This window comes from Betta splendens, chromosome 9 (assembly GCF_900634795.4).
Source record: "Betta splendens chromosome 9, fBetSpl5.4, whole genome shotgun sequence".
NCBI classification, from domain to species: Eukaryota; Metazoa; Chordata; class Actinopteri; order Anabantiformes; family Osphronemidae; genus Betta; species Betta splendens.
In genome coordinates this window covers 11,805,739-11,827,022 of record NC_040889.2, presented here as the reverse complement: position 1 = coordinate 11,827,022, position 21,284 = coordinate 11,805,739, and the positions used below count along the sequence as shown (strand labels likewise).

Below are 21,284 nucleotides of genomic sequence, written 5' to 3'. Positions count from 1 at the left end.
ACACGGGCGCACTCACGCTCCCTCCCCTTCCTGCAGGTCGCCCATGTGGGGCAGAGCTGCGTCAGGTCGGACACAATTAGCCAGAGGAAGATTGAAAATAGAGGTTAGTTGATCTTCACAATAAAAGCACGACTTTAACGGTATCTGCACTTTATGATCTAAACAAATGACACTGATTGTATTTTACTTAGATTTCAATTTCATCATCAGACGTTCCACTACTGTGTCCAAATAAAAGCATTTTATTAGTTTGTCATATTCAGCTGTTTTCTTTTATCCAGTCCAGATTTTCTGCCTCTTCCCTTTCAGCTGCTCAGGTCATTTGTTGCGGATCTGAGGACGTATTGACTCCTGTTTTGTGATCGCGCCGTAAAGTTTGGATGCATGCGGATAATATATTCAACCACTAAGCTTCCAGCTTTTATTATTAGACGTTAATAATAATAATGTTTATTTACTTAGGCTTGTTTTGAAGACGATGCAGCTTTTGACGCAACAGCTGCGCACCTCTGCGGGTTTTACTTTGAAACGGGCCACGGGGAAGTCCTCTTTACATTCTGTCCGGCTTGTCCGACGCCGATGTGAAGGTGCAGCACCCCTCATCATTCCCATCAGAACCGCTACCGCCGGCGCCCCGTGGCTCTCTCCTGCTCCCATCCCCTGCTGCTGACGGAGGGGGCGTAGCAGTGAAGTCACGGTGATGTCATTCTAGGATGTAAGAGTTGGGGGCAAGGTGAGCTGGTTTTGCGGTGAGTGGTGTCCCCTCCACGGCCAGCGTTGCCTGTACAGAGGCGCGGAGCGGCGAAAGATGGTCATCGCCACCGGCACCAATTCAAGCTCCGACGCGCTCCGTCCCTCGACTCCTGCTCAGATCTCGGGCTATGGGGCCTTGATCTGCCTTGATCCCAAAATAAACCGCGACCGTCACCATGCCAAAGGACAAAAAATAAGAAGACTAGTGTTTTTAGGGCAGGTAACTTTGACCACGTGCCCCAAAGGTAAACTGGATGGCCGTTGCGCAAAGGTGCCTCTACAGCATGTCCAGCGGGGCCAGGACGCACTGGACTTTGCCAGCAGTTATCGTACTGTGGACTCTTTGGGGGATCGCTTCATCTTATCCGATTCCGAGCAGGACCGATGCGGCGTTCCTGGAAAATAAGTGGGAGACCCTGTTCTCCCGCTCCTACCTGGGCGTACCGGGCGGAAAATCCCAGCTGAACTGGGAGAGTGACTATTTGCAGGGCATCAAACGAGTGCGGCGCCTGTACTGCAACGTGGGCATTGGGTTTCACCTGCAGGTGCTCCCGGACGGCAGGATAAGCGGTACACACAATGAGAACCCGCACAGTGAGTTGCACGCGGAGAGCGCCGCACGCAGAAACGGAGTGTGACCGTATGCGCAGGCTGCGTGAAAGTTGGAACGGGGCGCGTGTCTTGCATGATATTTAATAAGACGCGTCGGCGGGGATGAAAGTTGCCCAAGTCAAAAAACAGCTTACTGATCCTCACATCCGCGCAGCGCGAAATATCCCCCCAAGCCAAAACCATGGCATGAATGCTTGGACTCAGTTTAGACGCTCACTTATTTTTACCCTGCGTCGCGCTGCAGCAGGACGCTCGCGCCGAGCCCACTCAGCAGCGCACGCACGGCGCATCCAAATGTCTGCGCCCAAAGGCGCTAACTGAGCGGAGAGCGCACCGTCCCGGCGCAGTGCACCTGCAAGGTTACACCCCTCACTGCTGCATAGGCCGGGAACCTGACTTGCCCCCCCCCCCCCGTCGCAGCGTGACGCTCTGTTCTCACACCGCTCTGTCTCCCTCAGGTCTGATAGAGATCTCCACCGTGGACCGAGGAGTGATCAGCTTGTTCGGCGTGAGGAGCGAGATGTTTGTCGCAATGAACAGCAGGGGAAGGTTATACGGAACGGTATGTTGGTGCGCAACTCCAGGGCGCACTCGCGCACGCACGCACGCACGCACGCACAAATCCTGGTCAGTGTAAGATGAGTTCATGTAGCTGCTGCATCCACGGGTTTATGAGCGCTGTTGTGTTATTAATATGCTCTGATGATGGAGGCGGAGGGGGGCTGTTCACACCGAGGTCCCACTGGAGAAACTGGCTCTGTGTCACCATCTGTCAGTGGATGGAGCCTCCAAGTAAACCCAGCAAAAGCACACCGTGAAAGTCCTATGAACACAGGGTGCACATGTAGGAGCCACAGTGCCGAAGTGGGTCCGGTGCAGACACCACAACCTGCTTCCATTTAAAACTAGAAAAATTTCATGGATTTCGACAGGAAGCATTCAGTTTCATCACACTCGATGCTTTCATCCAATAATTAGAAGTTCAGGCGCATTAGAAGCAACTTCAGTGTGTTGCCCAAAGACACATGGAGGTGACGGGGCAAGGAATCGAACTACCGACCCTGCAGTGGGTCAGTGCTCCTATCGTAACACTTTGGGGAATAAAAGCTAAGACAGTTGACTCAATAATGGTTAAGAAAGTCTACTGATGTAGAATAATTCAATAACATGATTATTTATCCATAAAAAGTATCAAAAATGCTTCTAGTAAAACATTGTGGGAACGAGGAAAAGTGCCGGGCTGGATCCTATAGCTGCATGGCTCTGTATTTGGCCAGAGCAACAACACACCGCCTCCTCCAGTTTCTCCGGCGCGCTCCGTCCGGCTAAAGGTCAGGAGGAGCCCGCGCCTACGTTGTGCCGCGCATCCGTGACGTTAACCCACTGTTCCCTTCCCACAGAGAGCCTTCGGGGACGAGTGCAAGTTCAAGGAGACCCTGCTGCCCAACAACTACAACGCCTACGAGTCTTTTGTTTACAAGGGCTTCTACATCGCCCTCAGCAAGCACGGGCGCGTGAAGCGGGGCAACAGGGCCACCACCGCCATGACTGTCACACACTTCCTCCCGCGGCTCTAAGACAACCTGGCAATAGCTCACTCATTTGCACATGTGGATGTTCTTCCAGGTAACAGAGACACACGAGTGGACTGCAGAAGAAAACACACATATTTATTCTGTTTGTATATCTGTATATTTGGAGAGCTATCTTTGTATATGTATGCCATACTGTGCTGCTTATTGTTTTTATGGACAGGGGGAGCTGAAGCCTGTCTCACTTTACCTGGTGCTTGCTGTAACTGGACTACGTGTCACTTCCTCTTTTTAAGACAGGGGCTCGAGCTGTATCCTGTGCTTTTAAAGAGGGAAATGAATCCGTTTTATTACCTCAAAGACCCACTTTGACAGATGAAGGGATGCATGGACTCCTGCTCAAATAGCTGCTTTCTTCCTCCGTCGGAGCGCTCGCCGGCTCGCTGCTCGTTTGTAGACGCCGAGCAGCAGGGGAAACTTAAATGCACTACCTTTGCTGCACGATTCAAAGGTGCCTTGGCGTTCCCACTTGTGGCCCCCTTAAACCTGCATGTAAGAGACACCCGCTGGAGTCAGAAATAGGGCTGACGCTCCAGAGAGGGCCTCCGGAGGGAGGGGGAGGTACGACCGTCTCTGGTTTATTTTTCTGTAATTAGATCGATTAAGTAATGTACAATCTGTGGTGGAGACCAGAGAGCGGTCGGCCATCGAGGCTGGCGCGAGGCCACCAGTCTGAGTGTGGAATTGCCATCAAATAAACAGGGTGGAAAACTTATTTATCTAAGCATGGAGACACATTTTATACCGGCGTAGCTTGCGTCTGAGCGCACACTAGAGAAGCTGCTATTAAAAACGATGTCTGCTGTCCATGAAACCAACAAATGGCGTGTAAATAGTCCAGCACATACAAAGAGAAGAGTCCAGGAGCTGCTTGGGCGGCTGTGTGGAGGTGAAGCCGGCCTGAGGCTGCACAGCGTTGGGTTGGGAGAGTCTCCAGGTGTCTCCTGTGGTGCAGCGTGGGTTCTGCTCCCGCTCGTCTGCAGTGGCAGCAGGGTGTCAGTTTTAAATGCAATTAGGGAGGAGTCAGTGGCGTTGCCCAGAGGACGCTGTTGTTTAACGGACCTGAATCCGATGACGCCCGTTGATTTGGAGCTTGAGGTTGAGCCGTTTTGTGATCAAACATCCCCAGAGAAGACGTGGCGCCATCGTCCACGAGCAGCTGCACCAGAACCCCCGTCCATGTTCCTGGACGGTCTTTAGCTTCGTGCATCTCTCCATCAGCCGCCGTCGGTTCTTAGAACCGTACCAGGATTCTTTCAGTCCAGGGAGCCGGCTGCTGTCTTTGTTGTTCAGCAGAACGCGACACTTCTGCCCGTCCTTGGGATTCCAGCTGTAACCCAAAGTCCTTCCTCCTCTCCTTTCAGCCTTTTTTAGTTCAAGGTCAGATTCACGGTCCGTCGCGGGCCCCAGTCACGACAGCTTTAGGGTCAGACTGTTTCCTTGGAACACGCACCTGAGGTGCATAAATCAACTTTATAAGTTGAAACTATGTAACCTGGAAACAAAAAGCTGCTCTCGTCTCATCAACGTGCTGCCCATTTACTGGTACTGGGACATTTGTGGGGTGGGGACATCTGCAGAGTGAACGCAGTGGGTGCAGAGTCCTGCTGCACTCCGGTCCTGCAGCCGTCCTCAGGACCCACCCTCTGCTGCTGGGCACCAACCCAACCACAGGCGGACGGAGGAGAACCTTGCACATGCACAGCGGCGGCGGCTTTTCTCGCCGCCCGACATCTCCAGTAGCACCTTATCAAAGACGCCTCCACCGCGAACAGCTCTGTGCCGAAAACAGAGCTGGGTCCCTAAAAAAGTTAGTGTTCATGTCTAAAAGAAAAGGCTCACCTTTAAGCTTTGACCAAAAATTGTATCCAGATCTGTCTTTTTCCTTTCCATGAATTATCATAGATCAGATTTGAGTTGATTCAGGGTGAGGAACATCTTTTTTATAATGTTAATGTCCTTTAGCATGCCTGTTCCCCAAGCTCGATAGGGGCGTGTGCTTCATGTTTTTTTAATACCTAACGTAAGCGAGCCTTCACTCTATTCCTCTCATTTCTGTTCTCATATACCTCACCTTCTGCCTTAGTTTGGGTTTGCAAAATGCTGTAAATGAAGAAGAAACTAACTTCAGTCATTAGTTTCGGTAAAAACAGACGAGCTAAGTAAGGATATTAAAGTTTTTCCGTTTATTTTTGTACGTATGTGCTGTGCACAGCAGTCTACTGTATTCCTGAGATAAGAATAAAAAGTTTGTCTTTTTTAACTGGTTGCTGGAATCTGTGGTTCTTCTGAAGCTTTAAGTGAACGTGGACGATGAAAACCCCTCAATTACAAGTCCTGCCTCAAAAATGTAAAGAGGACGATCCTGTCTCTATAACCGATGCATTCCTTTATAGAACTGACCCGATGGAACTACTCTTATGTATGATATAGAGGTCCTGGGGATCAGGGTCATCCTGAGTGTAATACAAAACAAGGTTTAACTGTGTTGATTTGCACATGAGGAGGGCTGAGTTTGATCCTCTGGAGAAAATAACATGATCGTTCCTACAGATGTTGGGATCAACTTCAATAACTACCGTTAAGTCTAAAGGTGAAGCTGTTCCAGGACGGAGGGAGGTCACCGCTCCAATGACCGAGGCAGTGGCTCCCTCTGCTGGAGGACTCGTGGACCTCCTTCCTCGGGCAGGTGCGTAAAAGCAGAAAAGCGACGCAGCGTCCGAGAGCAGGCGTCTTTAAAACTAAGTGTTTCAGGAGTCGTGGATTAAATCGCCCGGATCTATGGATGATGTCACAAATTCAAAGCGTGGATCGTTGCATGGCACTTTACCTGAGCCAACGCATCCTCACAGATACACGCGTACAGGCAATCGCTGGTTTGTAGTTTTAACAAAACAACGCCGTCAAAAGGTGGATGAGTCAGAAGTTGTCGCCAAAAATAAGAGCTTTGGGATAAACACACAGAGGTGGATGTGGCCCTTCCGCTGCAGCAAACCCGCACATGTGCTTTGGGGGCGAGCTTCTTTTTTTACGCAATGGATGCGAGCAGGAGTGGCGCTGGTGGGGGGCTTTAAATAGCACCCGACTCCGAACTTCAGGACAACGCAGCATCTGAAAACTTCCAGAACGGCGCACATTTGCTCCAGGATGGACGTCAACAGAAGATTGGGGCTGAGGGACACCGTGCTGGCGCTCTTCCTCGCTGTCCTGCCGGGGCTTCCCACCGGGGAAACGGCCCCGGACCCGTCTCCACTGGTTGGGTCCAACTGGGGGAACCCGAGAAGATACGTTCACCTGCAGACATCCACGGACCTCCACAACTTCTACTTGGAGATCAGATTAGATGGCACTGTGCGTAAAACCACGGCCAGGAGCTCATACAGTAAGTTTACGCGTCTCTCCAACTCCTTTTCTCCAGCGAGGTGAACTCGACACGTTTAACCTAACGATGTTTCTCCGTGTTTTGTTTTGTTTTTTTTGTCCAGGTGTGATTTTGCTGAGAGCTGAAACAAGGGAACGCATTGCCATTCTGGGGGTGAAGAGCAGCCGCTACCTGTGCATGGATCTGGAGGGAAATCCATTCAGTTCGGTAAGCACAGACGTACAGCCGGCGTTTTATCTTATTTTGGTAATTTTATTTTCTCAGTTCAACTATTTGTTGCCCCTATTATTGGGTTTTACGCAAAGTTTTGCAGACATATTTATTTTGGATACTTTATGCCCAGTGTTGTATAAATTGTAGACTTGTTTTTTATTCTTGCACAAATTTGTTCTATTTCTCACTGTTTTTGTAGCTGCTTTAGCACTTGGATCTCTCCACTGTGGGATCAATAGTTCATCCTTAATTTTACGCACGACGTTATTGCGGCAAAATGTTGTCCAAAACTCTAATTTCTCTCATTTTACTGCTATTAATTGTACTTTGATATCCCTTCTATAACTTCGCACACTCACTGCTTCCACTCTAATTTACGTGCTTGAAGTTGGATCGAGCGAGTTGTCGGCTGATTTTCTACCTGCTCTCCCATCTGCCATCTAGCCCATCTGCCTCAGAGACGACTGTCTGTTCAACCACAAGCTTCTGGAGAACAATCGGGACGTGTTCTACTCTACCCGGACCGGTATCCTGTTCAACCTGGAGGGCTCCAGGCAGGTGTTCACAGCGGGCCAGAACCTGCCGCAGACCTCCCTCTTCCTGCCCGAGAAGAACACGGTGCCGCTGGAGCGTCTCCTGCTGCACAGGGAGAAGCGGAACCAGCTGATCGACCCATCCGACCCGCACAGCGTCTACCAGCGGCCAGCAGAGGAGGCCTCAGACTCCCAGGCCGTGCAGGAGGACGACGCCGACGTGGAGGTAGAGCTGGAGGCTGTGGACGACGGGCAAAACGCGTCCCGGGAGACGCCGCTGGCTCCGTCTCTCCACGACCCCTGGAACGCGCACTCTGCGCCCAACCCGGCCAGTCCCCGGGGCGCCGGGACCATGGGTTAACATTGGTCCGACACTAACCTTGTACTTTAAACCTCCAACTTCACACTTGTATTTAAAAAAAAAACGAGCAATGAGGTTGTTTTTTCTCTTTCACACTGACTATTTTCAGTCATTCCTTGATAAAAGCGGTGCGTTTATACATTGAATGGACTCAATATTGGACAAATTATAACATCTCCTGCTTCCAGCTCACTGCAGATTCTAACGGCAAATCTATATTTTCATATGCATAAGCAGGTCATATACACACTAATCTGGACACTAGGACTTGGTGTATAATTCAAAGATCACTAATACCACGTGTTGTGGTAATGATTCCATGACTATTACTGGCAAGAAGCCAGTTCATGACTTGAAGAAATAGAACAGTCGCCAAGCAGGGATCTCCTTAGAAAATTGTAACACTTGCTAAGTGATTTTCCAGGTGCTGGCCACCACCAGCAAACATGAAACCCAGTCCCAAAGAGTATTTATTTATTTAAGTCCATGCATTTATTGTTATTTATGGTATTTATAACGATGCTTTATTATTAAGTGTACAAAACACGGTTTGTCTTTGAATGTATGACTTTAAGTGAATGGAGTGTTGCTTGAATTTTGGACAATAAACTGAACTATAAATGGAACATGTTGACTGTTATTGTTTCTGTAGTTTTAAAGCTTAAATTCTTCACGACATGGAATAAATGGTCCAATGGCAGAACACAGAAATGTACAACAGCAAACAAATATAGGCCGAGATTTTATTTTTCCATAATATAGATAGTCACAGTTACGTTATGTGCAGCGACTTGTCATCAGTTGCTTCCATGTATAAAACATTGGTTGAACAGAAAGTCTCAGTGTTTTTTTATATTGCACAAGTGAAATGAGCAGCACTACAATCGCAACACAGGAGACACAGAAGTCTGTTTAAAAATGTCACATCTACTGACAGCAATACGTTAAATAGCTCAGACTTTGGTATAACAGGATTAAATAGACAATAAACTCAACAATTAAATGAAACATAAACATCCAACCAAACAGCCCTATCGTTGGAGGCGTAATTAAACAATACAGTACTGAAAAACACATTGGTTTACTTACCTGTGCATTTTTACATTCAATTACCTGTCAGAACTTTAAGGTCTTGGCCTCTTACTTCTCAGAATCTTTACGTCTTAGTAGCACAGAACCTGTGTATGTAGTACTTACATACACCATAAACAAAATGCAATCCTCTTCTACACTATTCAGCATGCGAGAGGTTTTCCAGATGGTCCTTTCTATTGGTAAAAATGCAGCGAGCAGCCGACAGGACTGGGCCCAACTCGGACGGTCTCAGAGTGAGAACAAAGCGGCTGACGCCCGTGTTTGGACACGGCGAAGACAGTTGGGACACCTTTACCCCCGCAGGCAGAGAGCACCTCAAGTCCTCGATGAGGTGCCTGATGGCTACACGGATGTAGGCGCCGTGGCTAACGACCAGGGCGTGGACCGACACTCCCTTTACTCCGTCGTCAGCTGAACCATCACACGCGGTGGCCGCGGCAGCAGCCTCTCCGTCCGCCGTTACCCCCGCACAGGCCTCAGCTCCTGGCCAGCCATGTTTATCCAACATATGCTTAAAAAGGACTTTGAGGAACTGTTTGAATCGGAGCTTCACCTGAAAATAAGGTGACAGTGAAGGGCTAAGAGGTCAAAAGGAAAACAGTCCTCAACACCAGGGGGAACTGAAATCAGCAGTCAGCCAGTGACCAAGAATCAAAACAGTCTAGTTTTCAATGCGTTTTTGTTAGTTTTGATTAACTATAAATTTACTGGATTAATACACTTTTTTTAAATATATCCCTTTAAGTAATATTTAATCCGATTTTTTGTTGTGTGTGTTCTTTGAGTATTGGACTGACAAAACATGGTTCCTATTTTATGAAGCTATCCCAAACCAGGAAGCAGCAAACCACTGGGAGTGAGTTGAAAAAAGAAAATGTTATGGAAAGTTAATGTTGCCAACCAAGATTATACTCCAGAAGAGAAGCTTATAATAATAAAAAATACTTTAAATACTAATCTAAAGTAATCTAAAATAATTTTTAGATGGAGATCCACACACTGATCACTAGATGGCGCACTCTACAGAGATTTCAAGCGTCTGGTTTAGTCACCAAATCAGCATTATTGACTCCAGACTGTGTCCGACTCACCTGGTCTAAAGTCTCTCCTCCTGGTGGCGTGTAGTCACGACACGACTGTCCGGCAGCATTGGCCATGTTCTTGAGATGCTCTTTGGGACGACCTTCAGCAACGCCAAAACCCTGCAAAAACAAAGCAAACACGTTTTAAACCCTAAATAAAACTATCAAAGAGTTTGACGTAAAGCTGTGATATTTGGAAGTATCATAAATTCCAGCAGATCTTACCCTCTCTCTGAGTAATGGCTCCAAAACCATCTCCATGCCAGAACAGTGAGTGTTGTTCCTCAGAATTATTTCAGCCGTCTGGTAAAGGAAACACAAACTGGAAATTACTTACTCAGTACATTTATATGTGCCAAAAGAATCTGTCATGGACAAAGTAAAGTCATTAATACAATGTCAGCATCAGTGAGTCAAAGACCACAGAGACAGGAATGACCACACAACTATTTAATATGTGGAAGTCGTTCACATGCATCCTGTTTTTCTCTTGTCCTTCACAATAAGGAGACATTTCACTGGTTGGGCTGAAGTAAATGGTCCCTCAAGGAGAGTTAAGCACTGGTTCCAATTTGCAGCCAAGGAACTGACAGAGCTCCACCTGTGACTGAGGTCTATCTGGAGGTCACGTTGAACAATGGCAGAGTTGAAACTACACAAAAAGCACGTGTTTTAGGCATCAGATGGGTTTTACCTGTACAGCGCGCTGGAGGTTACTGGTGAACACATTGTTAAATGTGATGTCTTTGAGATGTCGTCCTACGGCTTCACTCTGCCTTACTCCTACCTCTGACAATGGTGTGTCCACACCTTGACCTAAAACAAGAAACAACCTTTTTAACATGGTAATAAACTAGGAAAAATAGAAAATACAATATATGAAGTAATGACAGAAGTGCATAATTCTGTCAGCTAAATGCATTTGCAGTATCAAGAGTATTGATTTGGCAAAACGGCATCAAACAATGACTTAGTTGAGAGGAGAACTGCCTTTTTTAAGAGTGGAGAGACATTTACTGGAGAATCTGCATGTACAACCCACATATCAACTGCACTAATGCCTGGTCCTGCTTTTCTTTACTGACAATAAAGGCCATCCACACACGAGCAATAGGAAAATAGGAGTTGAAGCCACTCCAGTCATGGGTCAAGGAAGGGAAGGAGTCACAGGGAGCGTTACTCTTTCTTATCAGTAATACTGAGGCAGAGGGTGACATTTCTAACGGGCTCAGAAACTTTCAATGTCACTGTGTGCTTGAAATAAAACACGTACACGTGCAAATAATACGTAGGGATGTTTTAACACTGAGCTAAGCGAACAGAGACTTCGTTTAGCGTTAACCTACCTTGGAGCAGCCTATCTCTGTTGTACTGCGTTTCCCCGCTGCGGGAAAACAGAGCAACGTTACTCACAATTAAACACATTTATATTTACAACAATTTATCTTTTATTTCGGCTTTTAACGGATCGTACAACAGTTGATCAGCCGGAAACGCATTCACATCAAACGTTCAGGTCCACGTGCTTAAGAAAACCATATAAGTCAAACTGTAAAAATACACCAAAGAGCACAAATAAGTTCATAAAACTATTATAGTTAAGTAGGTCGGCAAATTACTACTTACTGTCGTATAAACGTTAAACTAAAGGTTAGCATTTTCGATAGCGGATCCTTGTTCATCTTCTTCTTGTTTACTAGTTTACACACTAAGGCAACGCGCCCCCTACTGGTAGGAGTCTGTTGCAAAAAACGAACTTATTTGTATTATAATTTTAAAAATTATAACACAGTTCATTTTATTTTAACATTAAAAACTTAATCATATTTTAATAAGCCTACTTACATTACATTACATGAATTCGCCTTCTTTTCCTCAACCCAATTAATTTTCTGCAGTTCTTTCAACTTCCGCCATCACGTGACTTCTGGCCTGTGTCGTGACGCAAAATGCCAGCAATTATTTCTAAATTTTTTGTTGTGTAATTATGTTGTAATTATGTCATTTTTGGTCACAAACATCTTTATTTTATGCAGTTTGCATGACTATACAAGGAATTTCTTTACATCTTGCAGTTTAATCGCCTTGTAGCAGCTGAGTCGTTAATTCTACAAAGAAGCACACCGACGTAAAATAAGAAGACATAAAACCAGATTATTTGAGATTAGCCAATTTATTGGGGAGAAGTTGTTGAGGTACACTGCCTGGTGGTAAATGGTGAGAGAGTGTGGGTGTGTTTGGAACAACAATCATACTGAACACAAATTAGGAACTCTCGTGATTCTAACAGGTACCTCAAGAATGAACAATACTCCACTTTATTTTCAATGAACTGGTTTATATACCACTGCAAGACTTTCCAGTACATGTATGACTGTATAGGGATAATGTGACTGAGCACCAGATATTTGAACTGACCCATTCCATCATAGGCACTTGAATGTCCTCAATGGCATATGGTGGATACTTTAGGACTTAAAGAGAAGAAGCACCACATTTCTTCTCATCCAGACAGAAGAAAGAGACCCGTCAAGAGTAAAAGAATGAGTGTGGTGTGTTATGAGGTAATTATGAGATGGGCTCTTGCTCGATCTGTCCAAATTAACCTGAGGTACAAACATTACAAAGAAGCAGCAAGAATATGTTGGAATACAGAAACAAACAAAACCATAAAAAGAATAAAACATGCCTATCAATACGATTGCCAATCGAGTACTTCCAGTCCCGCACCAAACAGTTACGTTCCCTCTAGTACACATACAACAAAAAAGCAAACAACATTTTTCATATACAAAATTTCATTATATAGCAGCAAACAGGTGAATCACAATAAGGCAACATTGTGTAAGACTAGAAAAGAAAAGCTTCTTAGCAGCAAGAAAAGTGTGTATACTCTTACTTTGGAATGAATTTACAAACAATATATAAAACCTTTAAAAGCAGACATTTGGTCTTTTAGAGGATTGTTTTGGAAAGATGCTTTGGCGTTTGGCTTTTACACAACAAAACATCCAAAATTTGAATTTAGAAACTATTCACTCTGTAAAATGAAGATTTGCAGCTTTTTCATGGGAAAATACAGTGAAATTGTAACACTACATCAACCCTACATGTTTTTTTTAAAAAGGAAATAGAAAACACAAAATGGCAGTTTTAAAACAAGTCAGAGAAGAATTTACATTAACGTAACAACACAACAAGAAGAACATGTAGGACACGGTGTGTGTGTACCTCTTTGAAACAACTACTGGAAACCTTTGGTTATTATCGGCAATTTCAAGTAAATAACACTATGAATGAAAAGAAATTCAAAGTCTATATGTGACTTAACTTTCCTTTGTTTATATACTATTATACAGAAGACTAATTATCCTATGTCTACTCACCTGTCAGGACGCAGCTTTTAATACAACGTGCATTACCCCATGGGAATCCAGCCCAGAAAAAAAATGCAAATAACTTAAAAGAAAAACAAAAATTGACCCACAACCCGCTTATCTCTTCCTCACCACCATCCCCTTACCAATTTTAAGGAGTGCGTTCTATAAAAGTGCATCAATAATGTTACAAGTCGTCCTGTCTCAAATAGTTAATTGATAAAATTGATAAGAGGAACTGCAGCACCCCCAAAACGATTACTTGGACATCGCCAAGAATTTTTCATCCTGCAGAAACATCATATAGCTTAAATTAACCTTCCTTACTATTTGGCCGTCACTCATCATACCACACCCTTGCATCTTCCTTTCAAACATCCACATGCTTGTCTTTTCTAAAAGCCTCACAAGTAGCCCTCCAATCCTCACTCGCTTCCTCTCAAACCTGTAAAAACATGCTAGAAATCCTTTTATTACTAGTAACATGGAATCAGTACTACACGGCCGAGGCCCTGAACTAACAACTAAAATCATAACTGCTGTCTAACATATACAGTAGGAGCTACTCCAAGAACAGAACAATAGTAATAATAATAACCTCTGTCTTGCTGAATGTCATCATATTGAACTGATCTGTGGCTACCCACGTTTCAGACAATAGCCACTGCTCCAGACCGTAAAACGCCCTTATGTCCTTCCTGTGTAAGTGGGCCCAGCCCACTCCCGGCCACCACCTATGTGGCATAAGTAGTAAGCAATGATATAGGCGCACATAGTTTGATAGAGAGCAGCTAGCTACAGTAGCACACCTCCGGCTGCTTATCAGCTTAGCTTTAAGGCCAAGTACTGCACTATTGGCTTTTTAATCACTTAAATGCACATTTTCCAAAGAGGAAAAACCACAGCAAAAATGTGAATGATAACTGTTTGCTAAAGAGGATAAGGCTAAATAAATGCTGCTAAACATACATCATATTTATGTAACTAGGTTGTATCAAAAGAAATACATATATTTAATATAATTATGCTGTTTTTTCAAGTATGAAAATATATCCAGGTCTCCGTTCTGGGAAACCTAAGGCACTCTCAAGTTTCAAGAATTTGATGACTTTGCTCTTTAAATAGCTCGATTGATTATGTTTGGCACATGCAAACACTTAAAGTACACCTAGGTGCGTGTAAAAGGGGCAAAAGGAAGAAAAACTAGAAATTTCTTAGCTACTAAAAGTTCATGGATTGTCATACCATCACTCATGCAAACTCATGCCCGGCCTCGCTCGGTCCCGTTAGTTCATGGGTGTGCAGGCATGAGCGGTATGCGAGTCAGGTGGCGACGGGCGCTCACAAGTTGACGTCGCGTACGTCTGTCGGGGTGCTGGACTGGTCTTGTTGCTCCCTTGTCTTGCTGCCCGCTCTGACGCCGCTCTCTTGCTGGTACTGTTGGCCCTGCTGCAGGCTGCTGGCCAGCACACGCTCTATTTGCTCTTGGCAAGCTCTCAAACAGTCCTGGAACAAAGAGTCAGACGTTACACGAGCACACGTCTAATGCAGCTTTGTTCAAATGGTGCAGTCACAGAGGCCGGTTTGGATCTAGCACACAAAGGGAGTAGGCATGGGCGCTGGAACCTAACTGGAGCAGTGCCTCTAGTGTTTTGTCACCCTCATTTGAAAAGCACAAAGTTGTGATACTTAAACTAATAAAGTGCTCCAGAGGGTTTTATCTGTCCACCTGTGCAGACGCTAGCGTGCAAAAATCTGACGTGCAAGCTCTGATCACATGTGCAGCATACCAGCAGGGAATTATGTGTTTTGAAGTAGGTGGTCCTGTCTGCATCATGACTAGAACAATGGGTACCAGCACAGTCCAATACCAACAACACACGGTGGGTACAGGAATCCTCTCCGACACGAGACCTGCCGCAAATGTGAAACTCCAGACTCTTTCTCCAGACCCCCCCCCCTTGGGTGTAGAGCTTCCATGTAGAACTCTAAAGGAAAGAGCTTTGACCACTGACACTCGAAGACTGGGTGTAAACAGACTCTAAGGCTGTAGGACTGGACCTTGTTGGACATTCCTAATAAAAAAGGGGATGCTCTGTTTCGGCCTGTGTCCTAGTCCCCCGTGCAGGAGGGAGATGTGGGAGGTCTGCCTCACCGAGTCGGCTGCGGGACTCTTAAAGACGCTCACAATGAGGCCAGCATTCCTTTGAAATGTACGGATAATTGAAACCCGATGGGCTGCAGTCGCACAGCCTGTTTTGATGGCTGGGTTGCAGGGCCCTGTCGCCACGGCAACACAACCACAAGCTAAGAGGCAGCCGTGTTGCTCCTCCGCCTCGTTGGTTGTGGCCGTTTTGGATCTTTTGGCTTCCGAACGAGTCGTCTTTTGTCACAAGACAGTGAAAGCAGACCTTGTGCATCTAGATCAGTATGACACACACTAGCAAGGATGATTAAGACAAACACATCCATGGCTCTACAGCAGCAGCAGCACAGCTTCCACTACAATTACAAAAAAAAAAAAAAATAACTGCGTACAGTTTATGGCTATTATGTAAATTCTTAATTAATTTCATACAATCACAACTGTATGTACGAATACATGTCCTAAAACCACACAGACTTCTAGTACTACATACATATCAGTATAATTGGAGTTGCATGCATTAAACGCAGGTCTCAGGTATGACCCCTCTTTCCCAGGTGTCAAGTTATCCAGACCGGATTACTGTGCGTTTCTTCCTTGGCCTTTACTGATGCTCCAAACATGTTCCTCCAGCAGGAGGGGCAAGCAGAGCAGCCAAAGAGGGAGCCATGCAAAGAAATTGCATGTGTCCTACCACAAGAATGTGGGCTCTGAGTTTTAAGAAGACATTCCCTCTGCCGCTGCTCTTTATAGCAGCAGTCTGGCTCCCCAGCCAAGACCCAAAAGCTTTCTCTCCCTCTCTCACCATGAAAAGTAAATAGCTTCAATCTGCCACTACTGAAGACATCACTGTGTACCAAAAGGCTTTTTATGTTGCTGCCTTGAGATGTTGCAGTGATTATTAACAACACAGAACTGTTTCTACAACACTAAAACTATCCAGTAATGACTTCTGGCAGGTGTGAATTTCCCTCTGTGGTACTCACCACCTCTGTGTTGGTGATCTTGGCCAGCAGGTCTGTCAGGTTGTCTCGACCCAGCCTCTGGTCAGTGTGGTCCAGCTGCAGGCCACATACAGCAGCTCCCATGCTGCCTGTGGCAATCATGGAAGGAGGGTTCATGGCAAGGCGGTCATCTGACGAAGAAAGGAGGACAGTATTACTGTGTGGGTAGTCATACAGGTTTGATGAGCTGCAAGCCAAGAGGAAATGCCCAGTATGCACAGTTAAACCTGACTTTCCCACAGTCTAAGTTTCTGACATGAGCTGCTCGGTGGAACCTGTGTGGTTTCCTTCCCAGAAAGCTAAGCCTGATTAGAAAACCAGTGTTGGAAACCTCTGACTTGCTGAGTATGGGAGTGACTCACGGTCCGTGTCCACATGGAGAGGGACAGCAGGCCTGGATGGAGGACAAATGTCGAGCTGACGCTGAGCAGCTCACGATTTCAGCCAACCCTAGTCTCAAAATAAGTTCTCTGAGAACTTCCACATAAATTTTAAAAACACAAAGCTGCTGAGAGAAAGACTTTCACAGGACGGCTAAGAAACAGTCTGAGCTCAGAGGATGACATCGTTTATCACAAAAATGAGCAACAACTGCACCAAGCTAAAAAAAATGACTCCCCAAATTAACCTACTACAGTGATTTGGGCATCCTCTTTGCTGCCTCCACTACTTTAGCGCTTCCAACAAAAACGCAGCCGTCCTAAAGTTAGGCCTGAAAAATAGCCCTATTTTAGCAGCTTTTGTGAAACTTGCCTCTGCTGGTTTCCCCAGAATTACAAAACGCACGCTCACGCCAATGTTAACATATAAAAAGAACCAACAGTGCTGGCACAGGCAGGTAGGTGGCACAAACCTTTGTTCTAGCGTTGCACAAGTCTGAATGGGCACATACTGTACGTCGCAGCCATGTGCAGACCGCACATCACGGTGGCCTGATAGCTCTGATTAAACCCTGCTCCGCTTCGCTACGCCCTCCGGGGAGCAGCTGTCCATAGGAGGAGCTCCTCCATCATAAGAATAACATCTCAGCTCCATATAAAACTCCAAACATTTACATTACTGCACAACCGCTGCAGGCCTCGTTTTTCCACTGCGGCTTCTTTGTGCTGGGATACAAGCAGCTGCTTCTGAAATGCAGGCGACCACTGACACACACCCCGAATACACAAAATAATAATAAGTGCAGCACTGAAACAGGGCGTGAAGCTCATTGAAGGAGCCCGTTTGAATAGTTTTAGAAAACAAGTGCTTATTGGCCAGAAATGACAGCACTGTGTGGAATTTCATCACACTATAGGGACCTCCTTTGTTTTATTTTCTTCATTGAATCAGCTGAAAGGAGGTAGCAAATGAAAGGCAGCCTTGTATCAGAAGAGCGCGGCGTATTATGTGATCCTGCCGTACTGTTTGTGTCCAGGATATGAAAATATTAGAGGGATTCCTAGTTAAAGCAAAAAGGAATGCCATGAAAATTCACAAGGGAGCGGCTTAAGGGGACATCTGAGTTTGTGCATCGCCAGAGTCTCGAGTTTATTTTGGATGCGAGGCCAGGATGGGAGGAGGAAGGAAGATCACTGGATCACTGCCCGGTTCCTTAAACCCGGAAGCTTCCCTGTCAACAAACAATAGAAGAGGGGGAGCACGGGGTTCAGCTGCACCTGAGTTCTAGCACAACACTGCACGCTGGAAACTGGACACCTCGTGTGTAGCCCGTTACAGACAGCAGAGAGACCATTGAGTGGGTTAGGCAGGAGAGAAGGAGAGAGAAGGAGGAGGTCACAGATGACTCACAATGGGAGAATGTGTGTGTGGGAACATTCTGGTGGATGTGGGAAAGCCAAGGCAGCCACGTGGGAAGTGCGTTACCTGTGGCACACAGGGCGATGAACGTCAGCGTGTGCTTGCGCACCATCACCAGCTTGTCTTCGGGAAGGGGCAACCTACGCATGAGGTGCTCTATAAAATCATTGGGGATAACAGAGGCCATGTTCCACTTCAACTTCCCCAGCACCACCAGTTCCCAGTCCTAAAAGACAAGGAAGATCCGAATTAAGAATGGGTTTAGTTGTCTTTATCTGCAGAGTAACATTTTTTTCACGCCACGTCTCCTTGCGATATCATCTTATTTGCTCAGCTGTCTCTTTCATAGCATCCTTTGTATTCATATTGCCAGCATGTGACAAGCTTTGCCCCATTCAAACGTCCTGCCAATGAGAAAGCGAGCCCCTTCCTTCCGGTCACAAGCCTCCAACTGCCTCGATGACTTTGCAGCGCACAGAGATGATGCCTCTGCACCAGGAATATACAAGCACACATGACTTCATTTCCTGCGTGTGCGTCATGTCAGTCTTTACGACCTCATTTACCATTAGCGCTGTTAGCATGTGACCCTACGCAAGTTAATATTTCAGCACGGAAAGCAGTTGCATAAAAGCTGAGACACAGTCAGCTGCCATTTTTTTTATAATCAGGGTCAAAACCAAAAATCTAAGCGGAGACACCATCTCACATCCTTCTGCAATTTAATGAAACGGTTCTGAATGTAGTCTGCTAGTAATGTTCATCTTCTCTTCACACTGTTACAAGAGCTGATTCAGCTCTGTGGTATGTTGGGTGTTGTAGTTTGTGGTGCTACTGTTGACTAGAGTTACTTCAAACCATTTGTGCCATTTGTGTTTTTTTTCCATCCCTTTATATCAGAAAGAGAAAGTTAAATAAGAAAACACCTCTGTATACCAGCAATCAACATGCATATAAGCCACTAGAATGAATTACTGACAAAGTAGAAGTAGTCATGAAAAAATGCTGAGTTCGACTTCTTACTTCCTTTACCATGACGTGTCACCTAAAAAGCAAACGTAGTAAAACGGCAGCAGGGACAGGCCCCTCTCCTCGCTTTTACCAGACGCATCTCCACTCTGAAATGTCAACCGTCATCTACATCTACCTGGGTTTCCTGTACACGACCTGCTTTCCTCTTAAAAAATTCTTAAAATTAACCCATTTTTAGCCTGTGCGGAGGAATGTGGACCAAGTTCAGGGGATTGTCTTGTCAGGACCGCTGCCCCAACAAACACCCATCTGCTCAACAACTACAGGCAGGACTGGAGGTTGTGGAGCTGCCTGGTTGAAATGCAATGTTGAAACAGCCCTAATATTTTGGCCACTTCATGCTCAAACCCAACTCAAACTAACGCTGGTCAAAAGAAATATACTACAGTAACCACCATGAAGGAAACACCTGTTATTACATCCTAATGCAGATGGAAAGTGTGGAGTAAATGTGTTTTTTGTGTCCTCTAAATTCTTCTGTATCCGAGTCCATGTGCTGCAAGCACCGTCTAGTACTGCATAACTGGCACTAGATGGCATCACGCGCCTCTTCACACCACATGTACTCAAAGAAAGGACACATGTGTTGTGCACAGCTCCACTTAAAAAAGGAAAATGGAACACTTCCTGTATCACCAAATCAGCTCTACGCAGCAGAAAACCATCCCAAAATGTGACATATGCATTTTTATGCTGCCATAAATAAAAAGGACTGCAGGTTTAGCGATTCCAGGTCTTACCAGCAGTTCCCATGGTGTAATGGAGTTGTCTGTGTACATGCAAAGCTTTTCTGCTGAGAGCGGCCGGCAGTCCTTTAACTTGGAGGCCAGGAACATGCACACAGCGCCCAGCAGCTGCAAATAACTCTTCCTCGTGGGCATCACTGCTAAGAATCTGTCCAAATAGTTAATGGCTAAAGGGAAGACGTCTTCATTGCTCTTCTCCTCCTCACACACCTGGAAAGAGACAGAAACATGGCAGAGAACACACGTCAGGTTTTATTTGGAAGCAGAAAACATGTTCATTATTAAGGTGGCCTGAAGAAGGGCAGAGAGAATGAACGCAGTTTTCCTAAAAGGGGCCTCATCTTTTCTCAATCAATCTAATTTGATCTTTAGGTTGAAAGTTAAATCCAGGTTTTAAAGCTTGTTATAACTCAAGCATAAACTGCTGGTAAAAGGAAAGACAGAAACCCGTTTGTTTAATAGGAAGTGATTTCAGAACCCCCCCCCCATTCAAGTCCTCTTCCTTGTTGGGGCTCGTCTTTACAAAAAATAATTAAAAATATATGCGAGTCGTCTGGAAACTTTACAAAGTGAGCACAATGTCCAGAGGTCATGTTAAAACTGTTCCCGACGGTGGGACAGAGGTAAAGTTAGATAACATGAGCTGATCTACGTCTTTAAAGATGAAAGCACCTTCACACATTGTCGTTAGCTCGAGCCTTTTTGGAAATTAATATAAATTAGCGTGAAGGTCAAATATCGGGTTTTCGATGATGTAAATTAAGACCAGCACCCCCTCTGTCATCTGAGATCACCAGTTAGCAAAAAGCCCCCACTTTGCAGCTGCTAATGGATGTAAATATCAAGCTAGGCTACGTCTTTGAAGCTGCATTTTCTCCCTGGAGGAATTTCTCCCACGCCTTTGGTGAGTCATTCCCATTCAATTGTCAAGTGGGTCAACATCCCCTGACAACTGCACAAGGAGCCGAACGCCGATTTGCAGGGTTTAATTAGCTGAAGGTCGGGCTAACAGGCAAAGCACGGCTAAAGCCGTTTTAGCACAAAACGCGCACAAACCTCGTGCATCCAACCTGCAACCATGCGCCTCATATAGGGCAGAATGTCCTTCTGGACCCGCTGGAAGTAGGAGCACGGAGGTAAAAACCTGTCCTCGATAGTTAGTAAACTTTGCAGCACTCTGTCGTCGTTGAGGATGTTCGGGTCGGGCTGGGCTTCCACGGTTGCGTCCGACTCCAGGCAGTACAGCTCCATGACTCGCCCGCCGTCTTCCCCCCCTCGCTCGTCTGCCTCTCGACTAAAGTAAGAGGTTGATGGATATTAGCACGACTCCGTGGCGAGCAGACGTGTGTAGGACGAAGCATGAGGCTGGGACTGCGGGCTGGCTGACTGTCTGCAGCCGCTTCGCTCCTTCCTCTGCGCCTCGTCGAGCAGACAACATCCGCTCCTTCAAAATAAAAGCCGCATTTCTATTCTAGCAACCTCTTCTCTCCACTTTCTTTCATTTTTTCCTGATCTCCCCTCACCTCTCTTTTATTTTTTATCTTTTTACTTATTTT

General features: G+C 45.8%; 4 protein-coding genes across 5 annotated transcripts; 2 read left to right on the top strand and 2 right to left on the bottom strand.

The window, feature by feature from the left end:
• The first annotated feature begins 299 nt into the window (after nucleotides 1-299).
• On the top strand, nucleotides 300-5,225 carry LOC114863069 (fibroblast growth factor 6-like). Of its 2 annotated transcripts, none has more exons than XM_041072467.2 (3): nucleotides 300-1,323; nucleotides 1,824-1,927; nucleotides 2,766-5,225. In XM_041072467.2, exons 1-3 carry the CDS (start codon nucleotides 1,008-1,010, stop codon nucleotides 2,940-2,942), a joined length of 597 nt encoding a protein of 198 aa, XP_040928401.1. In that variant the 5' UTR covers nucleotides 300-1,007; the 3' UTR covers nucleotides 2,943-5,225. The 2 variants fall into 2 exon arrangements, with proteins under 2 accessions (XP_040928401.1, XP_029019734.1); XM_029163901.3 differs by having other exon boundaries at nucleotides 314-1,347.
• Nucleotides 5,226-5,555: 330 nt separating this feature from the next.
• Nucleotides 5,556-8,062, top strand: fgf23 (fibroblast growth factor 23). The gene is made up of 3 exons (XM_029163777.3): nucleotides 5,556-6,339; nucleotides 6,443-6,546; nucleotides 6,997-8,062. Exons 1-3 carry the CDS (start codon nucleotides 6,105-6,107, stop codon nucleotides 7,444-7,446), a joined length of 789 nt encoding a protein of 262 aa, XP_029019610.1. The 5' UTR covers nucleotides 5,556-6,104; the 3' UTR covers nucleotides 7,447-8,062.
• Nucleotides 8,063-8,175: 113 nt separating this feature from the next.
• tigarb (TP53 induced glycolysis regulatory phosphatase b) lies at nucleotides 8,176-11,373 on the bottom strand. Its single transcript, XM_029163776.2, has 6 exons — nucleotides 11,250-11,373; nucleotides 10,970-11,007; nucleotides 10,318-10,439; nucleotides 9,849-9,926; nucleotides 9,633-9,743; nucleotides 8,176-9,094 (listed from the first exon to the last, which is right to left on the bottom strand). Exons 1-6 carry the CDS (start codon nucleotides 11,303-11,305, stop codon nucleotides 8,678-8,680), a joined length of 822 nt encoding a protein of 273 aa, XP_029019609.1. The 5' UTR covers nucleotides 11,306-11,373; the 3' UTR covers nucleotides 8,176-8,677.
• A 404-nt stretch (nucleotides 11,374-11,777) lies between these two features.
• Nucleotides 11,778-21,155, bottom strand: LOC114862705 (G1/S-specific cyclin-D2-like). The gene is made up of 5 exons (XM_029163301.3): nucleotides 20,785-21,155; nucleotides 19,723-19,938; nucleotides 18,017-18,176; nucleotides 16,133-16,281; nucleotides 11,778-14,506 (listed from the first exon to the last, which is right to left on the bottom strand). The coding sequence occupies exons 1-5, from the start codon at nucleotides 20,977-20,979 to the stop codon at nucleotides 14,342-14,344; spliced, it is 885 nt and encodes a 294-aa protein (XP_029019134.1). The 5' UTR covers nucleotides 20,980-21,155; the 3' UTR covers nucleotides 11,778-14,341.
• Between the last annotated feature and the right edge of the window lie 129 nt (nucleotides 21,156-21,284).